This window comes from Bos indicus x Bos taurus, chromosome 11 (assembly GCF_003369695.1).
Source record: "Bos indicus x Bos taurus breed Angus x Brahman F1 hybrid chromosome 11, Bos_hybrid_MaternalHap_v2.0, whole genome shotgun sequence".
In the NCBI taxonomy this organism is placed as follows: domain Eukaryota; kingdom Metazoa; phylum Chordata; class Mammalia; order Artiodactyla; family Bovidae; genus Bos; species Bos indicus x Bos taurus.
In genome coordinates, this window is record NC_040086.1 from 10,865,658 (window position 1) to 10,882,074 (window position 16,417).

At 37.3% G+C, this 16,417-nt stretch overlaps 1 protein-coding gene across 7 annotated transcripts in view; it reads right to left on the reverse strand.

The window, feature by feature from the left end:
* Positions 1-16,417, reverse strand: part of ALMS1 (ALMS1, centrosome and basal body associated protein) — a 190,536-nt gene that overhangs the window by 50,526 nt on the left and 123,593 nt on the right. For 5 of the 7 annotated variants that reach the window (XM_027554877.1, XM_027554876.1, XM_027554875.1 and 2 more), the window contains 2 exons: positions 14,719-14,844; positions 2,020-2,190 (listed from right to left, as the gene is read on the reverse strand). In XM_027554877.1, coding sequence (XP_027410678.1) covers positions 2,020-2,190; positions 14,719-14,844 — 297 coding nt within the window. Of the gene's footprint in view, positions 1-2,019; positions 2,191-12,862; positions 13,007-14,718; positions 14,845-16,417 lie in introns of those variants that run through there. The other 2 variants (XR_003513293.1, XM_027554878.1) reach the window with 2 other exon arrangements.

Genomic DNA, 16,417 nt, shown 5'->3' on the forward strand with positions numbered 1-16,417 from the left:
TGTGCTATACAGTAGGTTCTCATTACTTGTCTATTTTATAGATAATATCAATAGTGCATGTATTATTTTTAAAAAGTTTAACATCAGTCTAATATCCATTTCTTTATATGGTACTTGTTTTCTCTTTGGAAGCCTTTTGAATCTCCTCTTGCCAGTGTATCAAAATTTCAAACAGTCATGTGCTTTGATGTGGATTTTTATGTACATAATGGTTCTTATTAATATGAAAATTAATATCCTTCACTTTTGGGATCTATTCCTATACTAGTCCTTTGATTGCTTCTTTTTTACCTTCTTTATCTTCCGTATGGAACACCTATTTTTTGATGATGACCCTTTGGAGTCAATCTTGAATTTTCTTTTCATTTTTTTTTTCTTTTCCCTTCTTTTTACATTCTATTTCCTATCAGAATTTCTTACTTTTATATTCCAATCCTTATGAGATTTTTATTTCTGATATATTTAATGGGTTCACTTAGCTGGTATACAAAAGTTTTCTCCAGCAGGTATCTTCTCCCTATTCTTCTTAACCCTTTAAAGTGAGAGGTTCTAAGGCTGGGCTTCGCCCACGGTTAATCAGGAGGGCTTTCCCTTAGGATGTAAAGTCTGAAGTAGACCAATGATAATAGTAACAGATGATCCCTATAAGAAGCGGGAAGTTACAGGGGTCCCTCAGGTAACAAAGCCCAACTTTATTTCCAACACAACATCCTTACCAAATGCACAGTTAGTAAGTTCACTGTGCAGACTTCTAATGGAGTTCCCTGAGCCTACCACTTTTTGTTTCCTGTCAGTTTCTGCATATCCACCTTCTTCACAAGTGTCTAACAGTGGGATCACAGGGTCACCTACATGAACCAAACTGCCACTAGTATATAGCTAGCATATGAGCGTTTTCATTTATGAACTACATTTTGAAAAAACAGTTGCTTTTTTATTTACTTGGCAGCCTCGGTGCTAACTGGCAGATAAACTTATCTCATTTCAAAAGACCTCAAAATGCTTTTGAGAGCAACAAAAGTTATCTGGAAGAATGTCTGCACTTTAGCAAGCAGCCTTTCGTTTGGTTTCCTCATAAAAGCACTAACACCATCACAGGAAATCATTAACACTATGCCCAAACCAGAACATAGAGCCAGCAGCCCTTGTTTGAATACTGCCCCCAGATTAGTAGCTCCTATCTGGCTAATAGCTATGAACATGAATAAAAAACTGTAAATGTAACAAAGTAACATATGTAAGTATACATGTAGAGTTTTCAGTGGCTCCTGAAATTTTCCTTTAATAAATACTCCTGTGTATCAACTAAAGAAGCACAATATCAGTGATGCAGAGGGAAAAAAAAATCAAGGAGATTCCTAAAGATTAAAAGCTTTTATAAAACATTGGGGCCTTTATCTGGGAATAAGAATGAAGACCCAAGATCGATGAATGAAGCAGACTGAGTCTTCATGAGCCTGAGACTCATGTGGACTGATGCAAACAGAATGTGTATCCTTTCTGCAGAGGACAGTCATGCCTCAGGGTTCACTGATTATTGCCAAGAAGGAATACAAGCTGAGTGCAACCAGATATTCTGACTTTTCAAAGGAAGCCCAAAATCTTATTTTTAAATGTTGGCAGGAAAATTAAAAAAAATTCAAAACAACATGTAAGCCACAGATTTTCCTGCAGAATCCAATTGATGAGATATTTATACCATCTGACAGATAAATTCATGAAGCATTTTAATCAACACTTTCTATGGATTTTAGTCTTTAAAACATTTAATTGGATATAATTTCATTTTAAAAGCTGCAATCTAGTTTCCATAGTGAAACTAAAGTTTATTGTTTTCAAAAATTTGAAGCATTTAAAAAGATTTTATATTTTCCTTCTTGTACATACCCAATAAAACACCTAGGAGAAAAGTTCGCATTAATGAAGTAGAAAAAAAAGAAAGGATAATACTCCCACTTAGGATGAATACAGAGAAAAAAAAAAAAAAGGCCACAAAATACACAAAGCCACTCCAGTCACCTGCATTATCTTTCTGAAAGGGTTTTTTCCCCATTGACAAGGATGCCTTAGTTACCGCCCTCTTACTGTAGATGCCCTCTTTATGTTTAATGTTAACAGTGTCTGCCAGGTCATCATCCCTTGTGCCTAGCACCTGAGCCGGGAAATCTGGAGCAATGGCATCATTGGATCCTACAGAAAAATGGAAAAGCAGTACAGTTAACGTAAGTACAGATAAGAATTTAAAGAAAAACAAAAAAAATTACCTCTTAAACCACTTCTATAAAAAAGGCACTACCATGGGAGTGTTATAGGGTAATTAGAAGGAGACATCAGTCAAACTGAAGCTGTCAGAAATGTACAATACTGCTACAATACAATGGAGAAGCAAATGACATAAGAGGAGACATAGAAAGCAGAATATCTGTTCAGAAGGGAGATCAAATTCTAGCTCAGAAATGTTTTCAGACGAGGAGAAACAGATTGCAAGTAGGGACTTTCTGAAATATGAAGAGGAAGGAAGAAACAAAAGCATTTTAGGTGGAGGTTATGGCATTAGCAAAGACAAGGAAAACAGTAAATAAGAAAATCAGATACTTTTGTGGTCAGACATTAAAGAGAGTGGTGGGAGATATTAAAAAGTAATTGGAACAAAATTCAGCGGGGCATAGCATCCCAAACTAAACAGGGTAATAATAAAGGGAAATACAATCAGGCACATTTTAGGAAGGTCAATCTGACAATAATACAAATTATTCTAAGGAAAATTTTATGTGATAAATGTAAGATTTGAATATAAGATTTTTTTTCTTTTAAAATACATTTCAGTATTAAGTCCACTAATACAGGAACTGATAAGAAGTTTACCCATGTCACAAAGAAGAGGCAAAAGAACATCTCTGGATATGTAAGAGTTTGTAGTAATTGTGGAATTATCTTCTACAAAAATGTGTTTTTTTTTTCCTTCTTATCTGATACTCCATATCTCATGCACTTTGTAAGCACCAAAAAGGTACATGGCCAAAAAAGCTAAGTATCAGTTCAGGTGGTTCAGTGGTAAAGAATCTGCCTGACAAGCAGGAGATGCAGGTTCAATCCCTTGGTGGGGCAATTCCCTGGAGAAGGAAATGGCAACCCACTCTAGTATTCTTGCCTGGGAAATCCCATGGACAGAAGAGCCTCATGGGCTACAGTCCCTGGGGACGCAAAAGAGTCAGACGTGACTTAGTGATTAAACCACCACCACCACAAGTATCAGTCCATGAGTATAGTATAAATATGTCATGAGGAATATTTCAGGACAGACTGCAAGAATCCTGTTAAGCCCTCTGGGTCGTATGTCCATTGAGCTTTTCTTTGCTTCTGTGGCATCACTTTCTTTTATTTGCTCCCTATCCTTCAGGTAAATCCTCATTGTCCTTTCTTCAACTAAAACTCTCAGTGTTGGAGTTCCTGAAGGGGTCAGAACTGGGTTCTCTTCTCTTCCTGGATGAACTCCCCAATCACCAATGTATAGAATTATATGTTGATGACCAACAAATATGTATCTCTAGCTGGAACCTTTCTTCTGAGCTTCAGATTCCAGTACTTAGGACACAACTAGCCTCTACAGCATTTGGGGGAGAAACTGTTGTAGCAAAAATAGAAATGACACTTTTCTTAAATAAAAATGAGAGTTTTCTGATAAACAAGGAAAATAAGGAAACAGTGAACAGGCTGGGGAAACAACATAAACAGGCCTGAAAAAGAATAATCTCGGCTTATTCTTTACTGTTACTACTAACACGTGTAGCTAGACTTCTTCACAAAGCCAAACAAAGTTAATTACTCTTTGATACAATTCATATGAATTGTACTCTGCACCTGGCATTCTTCTCCCCCTACACTCTCTCAGTAGCATTCTGCATTCCAAAAAGAAGGTTAGGATCAATAACTTGAGGGAGCGGCAGGCCCAGTTGCTGAGCTGCCTGATGCTAGCTGTGGCCTTTTTTTGAAATTTTGCAAAGGAAAAAAAAAAAAATACAAGGGACATCCCCGATGGTCCAGTGGTTAAGAAGTCACCTTCCAATGTAGGTGATGTGGTCCAGAAACTACGACCCCACATGAAAGTGAAAGTGTCACTCAGTCAAGTTTGACCCTGTGACCCCATGGACTTCAGTCCACCAAGCTCCTCTGTCCATGCAATTCCCTAGGCACAAACACTGGAGTGTGTGGCCATTCACTTCTCCAGGGACTCTTCCCCACCCGGGGATCAAACTCAGGTCTCCTGCATTGCAGGCAGATTCTTTACTGTCTGAGCCATGGGGAAGTGGTGTACCTTGAGGCAACTGGTCCCTTGGGCCGCAAACTACTGAGCCCACACGCCACAGTTAGAGAGAAGCCCACACAGTGCATCTAAGATGTAGCCAAAAGCAAACAAACAGATAAATTTTTTTAAAATGCAAGACCTTCATTGTGATTCTCTCCCTATTACCCAAAGAAAAGGGGCATAGTCTTGAGACACTAGCCTGCTGTATTTTCCCCTTTGCTGGACAATGAAAGAATAAAGCCATCTCTCTCCTCCTCCAAAACTGTCTGTATGTCTGTTGGGCATCAATGCATAGAAAGCCAAGAATTTGGCAACAAAATTAGAAAAAGACTTCCTTTCCTCATTTAAAAAAAAAATTGTTTTTATATATTATGGAACAACACAAACAACTGTACATGAGGTTTTTTTCACAACTTCCCTTTATTCTCCAAGAGAGGTGATTATGTCAGCTTCAGAGGTGGGGAAGAATACAGTTCCTGAGAGCAGCAGGTATATATAAAAGAGAATCAACCTCATTGGAGCCAAGAGGCAGTTGAAAGAGAGTGCAGCCACACAATATATATATGCCATTGAGTGTATGCATACTTATTTTCCTGTATCTGTGTTCAGCTGTAAAATGTATCAAAATAAGTACAGATTAATGTTTGGGACAGGAAGAGAGTCCAGAACTCTAACAGGAGATCTGGAATCTCTACACCCACCTGGATGTTTTCATAAAAAATATGTTTATCATGTGCCATATTCCATGTAGTGCACTTGTACACAAACACATCCGTAAACCAACTCTGTCTAAACTCAACTGCAGATTTAACATCTCCACATGGATGCAGAAGTCTCATTTTTAACATGTCCAAAGCAGGTATCTTGACCATCTTTCCCAAATCTGCTTCTTCCTCAGGCTTCTCCATCTCAGTAAATGTCACCTTTTTTTTTAATCCAGTTGCTTATTCTAGAAAACTAGAAAGCATTTTTTTTTAACCTCCTCTCCCTCACTCTCCATATTTTATTACCAAGTCCAGGAGGAACTATTAAACTTATAAAAATAAGTTGAATGTTTCCATTTCTCTCCATCTCTATCATCATCACTCTAATCCTAGATGCTATGCTTTCTGATACTGACCACTGCAACAGCCTTTAGGTAACTAGTATCCTCAATTCCACTTCTTGACTCCCTACTTTTCATTCATAAGCCATCCTCTACGTAGGAGCATGAAAAAATTACAAATGTAAATCAAACCGTAATTGCCAACTGGAATAAAGTTCAAATGCCTTAATATAGTTTACACAACCTTGCCTCGAAGGCAACAGCACCCCACTCCAGTACTCCTGCCTGGAAAATCCCATGGACGGAGGAGCCTGGTAGGCTGCAATCCATGGGGTCGCTGATGGTCGGACACGACCCCTTTCACTTTTCACTTTCATGCATTGGAGAAGGAAATGGCAACCCACTCCAGTGTTCTTGCCTGGAGAATCCCAGGGACGGGGGAGCCTGGTGGGCTGCCGTCTACGGGGTCACACAGAGTCGGACACGACTGAAGTGACTTAGCAGCAGCAGCCTCATCTTGAGCCTACCTATCTTTAACCAATTCTAGCCACAGCTCTGGTCCACCCACACTGCCTTCTTCTCATTTGCCAAATGCATCAAACTTCTCTGTTTCTGGAGCTCTGTCCATATTGTTCCCTCCAGCCAGAGCACTTTCACTCCTCACTCTGTCTGCCTAATTTACCTATATCTTCTAGATCTCAGTTCTAGAGTTTCTTCTTTAGCAAGGTCTTCATGAGCTCCTAAAATTAAACTGGATCCTCTTATTCTCTTAGAACTCTTATTTTCTTAATGCATCATTTGTAATTTGTGTACTTATTTGTATCTATTTGTTCATATCTACCTCCCCACTTGAGCATAATCAGAGGGGACATGTTTATTTTGGACAACCCTATAAATGTAGCACCTAGTATAGTATCTGTCAGGAATACTGGGACCGTACTTAGAAGTAGAACTGTTAGTTCATATAGTAATTCTATGTTTAATGTTTTGAGGAACCACTATACAGTTTTCCATAGTTGCTACACCATTACCATTAGCAATACCCAAAGAGTTTCAATCTTCCATATTCCTGCAATCCTTGTTCTTTTTTATTTCACAACAGCCATCCTACTGGGTATCTCTTCATAGTTTTCACTTGCATTTCCTTTATGACTAATGATGTAAAACATCTTTTCACATTCTTTTTGGCCATCTGTATATCTTTCCTGGAGAAATGTCTCTTTAGATGCTGTGCTCATTTAAAAATGAGATTTTGTTGTTGTTGTTGAGCTGTTAAGAGTTCTTCAGACATTATGGATATTAATCTCTTATCAGATATATAAGAACTGCAAATTTTTTTCTCAACTCTGTGAGCAAACTTTTTACAATGCTGATAATTTTTTGGGGGGAGCAAAAGTTATGTTATTAAAGTCCAATTTATTTATTTATTTTTGGCTGTGCTTTTAGTATCATTAGTTGTAGGAAAACCAAGTCATGAATAAAACAAAACCTCTTTAGTCTCTTAAAGATAAAAAATACAATTGTTTATTCTTTTTGTGCCTTTCATTCCAAAATTAACTTCTGACATTTTCCCCCAACCGTGTAACTAAATTTTCTATTTAGATGAGTGTTGTGTTAAACTGACTTCAAAGTTCACCACCAGTCACTTTCAGCTTCATTTCTCTGTAATGAATTCTTCATTTTGATTCATCTCTTCAGCTGGATGAGTCTTCAAGTAAATTTCCCAAGAAGGTACAGAGGTTGAACATACTTTCTAGCTCTTGTATACATGTGAAAATGTCTTTTCACTGTTATACTGCTTAATCTATATGCACTGGGTCTATAAATCCTTGAATTATATAATTTTCCCAATAAACACAGACTTGGTTCCATTATTTTTACATTTAACCTTTCAAATAAACCTGATATCAGATTTAATTTTGTTCCCTTTTTTCAACTGTATATTTATAGGATTTTTTTCCCTTTTAATACTCAAAAATCTTTTTCTGGTATGTATCTCAGTCTCTTTCTACTGATTTTTGCCTGGATTTTTATGATAACTTTCAATCTGCATACAGTGTTCCCTTTTTTAGGAGAAGGATGTTTTCCTCAGTTAAGCCTTTGACTATTACCTTTTTCCCCAGCTACAGGTAAAATTCTTGGTTTGGTTTACTTAGCTATGTTTCTTACGCCTCTCATCACCTTGTGCAGCATTTTCCTATTTACTTTTGGCCGTGCTGGGTCTTCGTTGCTGCAGGCTGGCTCCTCCAGCTGCGGCACGTGGGGACTACCCTCCCTTGCGGCGCAGGCTCCTCTCGTTGCAGAGCACAGGCTCCAGGCGCAGGCTCTGGCAGGTGCCACGCGCTAGCTCGAGGGTGTGCAGGCTTCAGCAGTTGTGCCATGTGGGCTTAGTTGCTCCAGCAGCACGTGGAATCTTCCCAGATCAGGGATCAAATCCACGTCCACTGCACTGGCAGGCGGATTCTTAACCACTGTACCACCAGGAAGTCCCTCACAGCTGTTTCACTTTCTTTTTCCTCTGTAATTTTAGAGACTTTCTCAGATTTGTCCACATCACTAATTTAACTTCCACCAGCTAATTCCATCCTTTCCTGCCTGAACAATATATTTTACGCCTGCTACCAAATCTTTACAGCTTTACACAGTCTTTTCCGTTGTATTGTTGCTGCCCCCCTTTTATCTAAACTGAGACAAAACAGAAAATTCACAAATTAAAATAAGTGTACAATTCAGTAGTTCTTAGTGCTTTCACAACCAATACTGATATCTAATTCTAGAACATTTTTGTCCCCCACAAAGAAATCTTACATATGGTAGCAGTTACTCCCTATTTTCCCATCCCCTACCATTCCCTTGGCATCCACTAAGCTACTTTCTGTCTATATGGATTTGCTTATTCTGGGAATTTCATGTAAATGAATTATACAATATATGACCTTTTGCTATTGGCTTGAAATATTTCTCCCTTTAATAATGTATTTTTTTTTCAGTTGTTAGTTTTGATTTATATATTTGGTACTCTGCTATTAGGTGCATATACATTTTATAATTGTTATATTTTCTTGATGGATTGACTCTTTCATCATTATAAAATGACACTGTCATTAATAACAATTTTTGTTTTGAAGTTTATTTTGTCTCCTAATAGACACTCTAGCCCTCCTTTGCTTTTTTTTTTTTACAGAGCATATTCTATTCCATCCTTTAACTTTTAACTAATTTATCTTTGAATCTCAAGTAAGTCTCTTTTTTTTAGCCTCACTGCACGGGTTGCGGGATCTCAGTTCCCCGACTAAGGGTTGAACCCGGGTCCACGGCAGTGAAAGTGCTGAGTCTTAACCACTGAACCACCAGGGAATTACCCAAATAGGGGCTTTTTCAGAGAAAGACAAACACAATATCATACCACTTATATGTGGAATCTAAAAACAATGATACCAATGATCTTATTTATAAAACAGAAATAGACTCATAGATGTTAAAAACAAACTTACGGTTATCAAAGGGAAAGCTGGGGACAGGGGGTAAATTAGGAGTTTGGGATTAACAGATACACACTACTATACATAAAGATAAAAAAAACAAGGACCTACTGTATAGCACAGGGAACTATATTCAGTATCTTATAATAACTATAATGGAAAATAATCTGAAAAAATATATATAGGTAAAATTGATCATTTTGCCATACACTTGAAACACAATATTGTAAATCAACTATACTTCAATAAAAAAATAAAGTGAGGCTTCTGCAGACAGCATACAGTTAAATTATGTCTTTTTAGCCAATCTGTCAATCTCTGCCTTTCTATCAAATTGTAATCCACTTACATTTAATGTAGTTTGAGTGTAGGATTTAAGTCTGCTATTTTTCTATTGTTTTCAATGTTTTATGCTTTTTTTTTGCTCCTCAGTTTCTGTACTATGCCCCTTTTGTGTCAAATAGCTATTTATTAGTATATCATTTTAATTCCTATGATGACTTTTACTATATATAAAGTTATTTTCTTAGTGATTGTCCTGGGAATTAACATTCACATGTTAATATAAATCAACAATCTATTTAAATTAATAGCAATTTTAATAGTATATATAAACTTTTCTCCTTTATAATTGTCTCCTCCCCTCTTTATGCTATTTTCACAAGTTATATAGCATTATACATTTTGTGTCCAATAACATAAATTTATAATTATTGTTTTGCATTAGTCTTTTATGTCATATAGAAGGAAAAAGGAACTACAAATAAAAATACCTTTCTACTGTCTGTATTAACTTATGTAGTTACTTTTATTACTCTTATTTTTCAATGTGGATTTGAGTTACTATTTAGGTTATTGAGTTATTATTTCATCTTGAAAAATCTTAGTATTTTCTGTGAGTCAGTTTGTTAGCAATGTAGTCTCAATTTTTGTTTATCTGAGTATCTGAGAATGTCTTAATCTCTCCTTTTTTTTTGAAGTTTTTTTGGGTACAGAATACTTGGTAGGTAGGTTTTTTTTCCTCAGCCTTTGAATATGTCATTGTAATGCCTTCCGGTCTATATGGCTTCTGATGAGAAATCAGAAGTCTCTTTGAAGAGACTCTGTACTCGTGTTGGCTGCTTTAACATTCTTTGTCTTTTGATGGCTTATGATGTATCTAGACACGGATCTCTGAGTTTATCACGCTTGGACTTCCTTGAGTATTTCGGATGCACAGATTAACAGGAGTCCTTAAATTTGCCAGTTTGGGGCCATTATTTCTCCAAATACTTTTTCAGCCTTTTTCTCTCTCTTCATCTCATTATGTGTATATCAGATTGCTTGAGGGTAATCCATAGGGCTCTGAGGTTCTGTGGACCTCTCTTCATTCTTTTTTTATTCTGTTTCTCACACTGGATAATCTCGACTGACTTATCTTCACTAAGTCACTGATTCATTCTTCTGCCTGTTCAAATCTGATATTGAGTTTTCTCTAGTGAATTTTTTATTTTAGTTATTATACTTTTCAACTCCAGAATTTCTGTTTGGTGATTTTTATAATTTCTCTTTTACTGATATTCTCTATTTGGTAAAACACTGTTCTTATACCTTCTTTTAATTCTTTGTTGAATTTTTGTTTTGTTTATTTGTGGCTGTGCTGGGTCCTCCTTGCTGTGTGGGCTTTTCATTAGTTGTGGCGAGCGGGGGATACTCTCTAGTTGCAGTGCATGGGCTTCTCATTGCAGTGGCTTCCTTGTTGCTGAGCATGGGCTCTAAGGGCTGCTGCTGCTGCTGCTGCTGAGTCGCTTCAGTCGTGTCCGACTCTGTGCGACCCCATAGACGGAAGCCCAGCCCACCAGGCTCCGCCGTCCCTGGGATTCTCCAGGCAAGAACACTGGAGTGGGTTGCCATTTCCTTCTCCAATGCATGAAAGTGAAAAGTGAAAGTCGCTCAGTCGTGTCCGACTCTTCGCAACCCCATGGACTGCGCAGCCACCAGGCTCCTCGGTCCATGGGATTTTCCAGGCAAGAGTACTGGAGTGGGGTGCCATCGCCTTCTCCAGGGATCTAAGGGCATGCAGGCTTAAATAGTAGCACGTGGGCTCAGCAGGTTGCGGCTCATGGGCTCTGTCTAGAGCACAGGCTCAACAAATGTGGCTCAGGGGCAGGGGCTTAATTATTCTGCGGCATGTGAGATATTCCCAGATCAGAGATCAAATCCTTGTGTGCTGTACTGGCAGGTGGATTCTTTACCAGCCACCAGAGAAGCCCCCTTTAGTTCTTTAGACATGGTTTCACTTAGTTCTTTGAACATACTGTGACTTATGCTATTTTTTTAAAGTAACTTTTCTAAACTAATTCTGTAAACTCTACTGAAGTTCCCACTCAACTAGCTTAGTGATAAGCTAAGATACAGATATTCTTAAACATCTATAAACAATGAATCTCTCTGTCTTTGCTGAGGGATTACGTGCACAGAGCCTTCAACACTGAGGGCAGGGAGTTAAAAATTCTGCCTTAGCCTTTCCTTTCTTCTTGTCCACAGCCTTAAGGCAGGCAAAGGTTAAAGGTCTCAGGTCTTTCCTGAGCATGCACATAGGCCTGTGCACATGTGTAAGTCTTCCATAGCCCTAAGAATATGTTAATGGCTTTCAAAATATCTATATACATCTCATCTTCAGTTTTTCCTTTAAAAGAAGCTCATACACACTGGACAGCTCTAAGGAATGTCAAATAAAGACATGCCTTTTGAGTGGAGTCTTGAAAGAGAACTAGCTCTGTTCTACTCCCTCTAGTCCTGGAACTATAGGCTGATATTTTTCAAGATTCTCATTGAGCTGGGTGTGGGGATGAGAATAGAGTAAATTAAAATGCCACAAGCTTACTATTCTTATCAAGGTTCAGACATTTTTCTTCAATAAAGGCTTACTACAAAGGCTACAAGACTTTGGTTTATTTCCAGAATTTTGGAAAAGTTTTCTATAAAGTTTTGCCAAATTTCTGTTGTTTTTATCACAGGGCAAAATTTTTCATGCTACCATTTTTTTCTGCTATAATTTTCTCTGCCATTTTTTGGCTATAACTTCTCATCTTCTTTTAAAAATTCCAGCCAGTTCTCTCCCAATGGCTTTTTGCTTCTATTGACAGTTAAGTGTTAGTAGTATATACATTATTTAAATATCTCTAAATGAATATAAAAATAACATCTATACTTTATATTGATATGAGGTATAAATATCTTTAAAAACAGACATGGTACCTATCCTCACAGAGCTTACTCTCAAATATAACTGGAACCTTGTTACTATTTCACAGTGTTACTAGTCCCAAAGAGTGTATCTCTAACATCTATCTCTTTCTTTCATTTCAGGGAATATTGTCACCCTGTTTATTTAACTTATTTAACCACTGCAGAGTACATCATGTGAAATGTTGGGCTGGATGTAGCACAAGCTGGAATCAACATTGCCAGGAGAAATATCAATAATCTCAGATACACAAATGATACCACTCTAACAGCAAAAAGTGAAGAGGAACTAAAGAAACTTTTGATGAAAGTGAAAGAGGAGAGTGAAAAGCTAGCTTAAAACTCAACATTCAAAAAACTTAAGATTATGGCATCCGTTCCCATCACTTTCTGGCAAACAGATGGGGAAACAATGGAAACACTGATAGATTTTATTTTCTTGGGCTCCAAAATCACTGCAGAAGGTGACTGCAGCCATGAAATTAAAAGACGCTTGCTCCTTGGAAGAAAAGCTATGACCAACCTAGACAGCATGGGAAGTACTGATGCTGAAGCTGAAGCTCTAATACTTTGGCCACCTGATGTGAAGAGCTGACTCATTAGACAAGACCCTGATGCTGGGAAAGATGGTTGAATGGCATCACCGATTCAATGGACATGAGTTTCAGCAAGGTCTGGAATATGGTGAAGGACAGGGAAGCATGGTGTGGAGCAGTCCATGGGGTCCCATGCAGTCACAAAGAGTCAAACACAACTGAGCGACTGAACAACAAGAGCAAATCTCTTTTTTTGTGAGATTACCTTTGCCTTGTGTTTTTGTTTTTAAAAGGATTTTATGAGTTCAACAGTTTACTCATTCTCAATTGAGAAATTTTTTGGCCCAAATATCTGCAGTGGTTTATGACTTGCCCCCGGCTCCAAACTCTAGTTGGATCTTCCATATATCTATGGAAACAGAATATACTCTTTAGACAATAGCTATCAGAACAGTTTCAAGGATTTCACCAGTAGCTCTACTGGTATAAGAAAGTATTATTTTCTATTGTTAATTCCATCCACTCTCAGAACAGATGGAAGAACATGAAAAAATTACAACCTCAAGTATATAGCTAACAGATCTCTTCTTGTCTAACTGATGAATTCAGTACTTTATAGGGACAAGATTTCTCATGATACAACGTACCATTCCTGAGTCATTTTCTCTTCCCACTGCTGTCCCATTTTTCTCAAAGTTAATGTCTCCAGAGGGAAGTGTTAGGGACGTAAATGAACAGAAGCACACAGGAGACCTCAAAAATACTGAACACTTGATCAGATTTCTATTGGTACATTTCTGTCTTCTGAACTAGGGGGCTGAAAGTGAGACTGAGATCAAAGATGTTCCTACCTACAATCAATTAAGTGAGCTTATTTTATTTCTGGTAGCCATTAAGTGTCTTTTTAAAATCATAGCCATGAAGGTAGTGAAAAATTCTTTCCAGATCTTGGTTATAGGCTTAACAATCAATCCTAACATTGGCATCACATTGGGAAGTCAGAAGCAGCAGTAACAGGGGTTTAACCTCAGTTACCATTAGACACTAGTTTGGTTTTCTTAAAATCAAATCTGTGTAACACCAGGGACAACTACTTTCTTTTTAATTTTTACAAACATAAAGATGTCTACTGACCAATCATGAAAAATTCATATTTAAACTGAATCAAATCATCTCCCATGGACCAATTAATATGTTATCCCAACAATCAAAACCCCACATCCTACCAACTCAGTATCTGTATCTTATAATTTTCCACAGAAAATGTTTATTGAGCTCTTCCATGGGGTGCTATTCACTTTCTAAATCTACAGTTCTCTTGTGGTGATCTCAAAGAAGTGCTGTGGGATATTTTAAAATCCTAGGGAAATAGTGATACTTACTATCTGGTGTACACTACAAATAACCAAATCCCATGGACAGAGGAGCCTGGCGGGCTACAGTCCATAGGGTCACAAGAGACTTAGCACACACAGCACATACACAGCACATACAGAAACTAGCACCTAAATGTTTCAACATTAGATACTGTTACATTCCTTTCAACTCTGTTGTATCTTTGCAGAGCTGGGTTTTTGACTGTTTCTGTAACAAAAATAGTGAAGGAGAGTGGTTGCGTCCCATTTCATCTCACGGTTTGAGAAAGTTTACAGTGCCCAATAGCTGCACATGTCTCATCAGTAAGTAATTATGGGTATTTATGAACACAGTAAAATATTTTCTTTCAAACACAAAACCAAAAAAAAACCCTAATATTTTTGCTTATTAAGTTGCTAGATCAAAACAGTATTTTTATGTGCTAATAACACAATAGCTTAGTATTTGAAAAAAATACTTCTTGTAATTCTATGCTGCTGATGACTCATATCCACATGATGATGGGGAAAAAGATCACCCAACCAAAAAATAAGGTCACTATGAACAGAGAAAACTTGGAAACCTTTGTCCTAGATGGAATCCACTAACCAAAACATGTAACTGTTCACACAATCTTCTTGAAATATTTATTATATGTTTGAGTGTACACAATATATCTGACACTTATCTGAACCAGAGACTGATCAAAAATAGTTCCATATTTCACTTAAAAACTAAATAGCAATGAGCTTTCATATGTCATACCTGAGTGTGAGCTCTCAATGGTGGTGTCTGATTTGGAATCCAGAGACGAAGGAATCTGTGTTAACTGTGGAACATAGTACATCTTCGTACTACCAGAAGGCTTATATGGCAACAGTAAAGGCTGGCCTAAGGAGATAAAGATCAGAATAATTATTAAGAAAACATTTATTAACTAACTGAATAAACATTAAGTACCCTTCAAGATTCTTGGGATATATTCATGAACTAGAATTCTATAAAGAGATAAACAGTATACAATTAGCACACTAAATAAGTAAATCATCTAGTATTTTAATAAATTATTAGTGATATAAAAAATTAGAAAATGCTGAGGAAGATAGGAAGTACTGGAGAAACTACAGCAGCAAGCGGGCTAAATAGAGTGGTTTTAGCACCTATTCCAATATATAGCAATCTATTCAAATATATTTCTCTAACTAAGGAACACTTTACCTTATACTGAACGCAAACCTGGTCACTCTTAACCCCTACAACTCAATTTTGGAGGTTCTGCCTCTAGAATCATAGGAAATAAATCTAATTCTATTATATGTGGCAGATTTTCAAACTAAAAGTTTTCTATTATAAAAGTAGAAATTCTCAATATTAACAAAATACACAAAAGTAAAAAAGACAAAGCTCTACTACCCAAGATAGCTGTTATTGACATTTTAATGTACTTCCCACATGTCTTCCCTCTGTATTTGTTTACATAGTTGTATACAGTATATATAACTTGGACTTCAGCTTTTCCACTTTACATTAACACAATTTTCATTTTATTTCACAGCTTCACATTTAAAAAAAATCATTATACTACAAATTAAGTGTATTTAACCCTTCTCCTAATGTTAAAAATTAGGGGTGAACTAAATTTTCAATAATTGAGAATTCTGTGAAAAAAAGACTTTCTGTTTATAGCATACCTATTCTCCCCTGCTGTCCCGTATCACACAGATTTTCTGATTTCAGAGTTAAAAAGTATGTCATTTATAAAGTTGTTTTATTATAAACTTCTAAAATTCTTTCTAAAATGTCTGTGACAGTATAATAATTTGATTATTATAGAGGATGAAGTCTTTTTCTATATACTTTTCTTTCAAGATGTGGTAGAAACCCTGATTCTATAACAGCATCTTTTTAAAAAATTAACCAATTAATTAATGGCTATGCCGGGTCTTTGTTGCTACTCGCAGGCTTTCTCTAGTTGCAGTGAATGGAGGCTATGTTTTCGTTGTGGTGCGTGGGCTCTAGGCACCTGGACTCAGTAGTTGCGGCTCATGGGCTTAGATGCCCTAAGACATGTGGGATCTTCCCAGATTGGGGATCAGACCCATGTTCCCTGTTCAGTTCAGTTCAGTTCAGTCGCTCAGTCGTGTCAGACTCTTTGCAACCCCATAAACCGCAGCACGTCAGGCTTCCCTGTCCATCACCAACTCCCAGAGTCCACCCAAACCCATGTCCATTGAGTCAGTGATGCCATCCAACCATCTCATTCTCTGTTGTCTCCTTCTCCTCTGCCCTCAATCTTTGGGTCTTTTCAAATGATTCAGCTCTTCGCGTCAGATGGCCCAAGTATTGGAGTTTCAGCTTCAACATCAGTCCTTTCAATGAACACTCAGGACTGATCTCCTTTAGGATGGACTGGTTGGATCTCCTTGCAGTCCAAGGGACTCTCAAGAGTCTTCTCCAACACCAC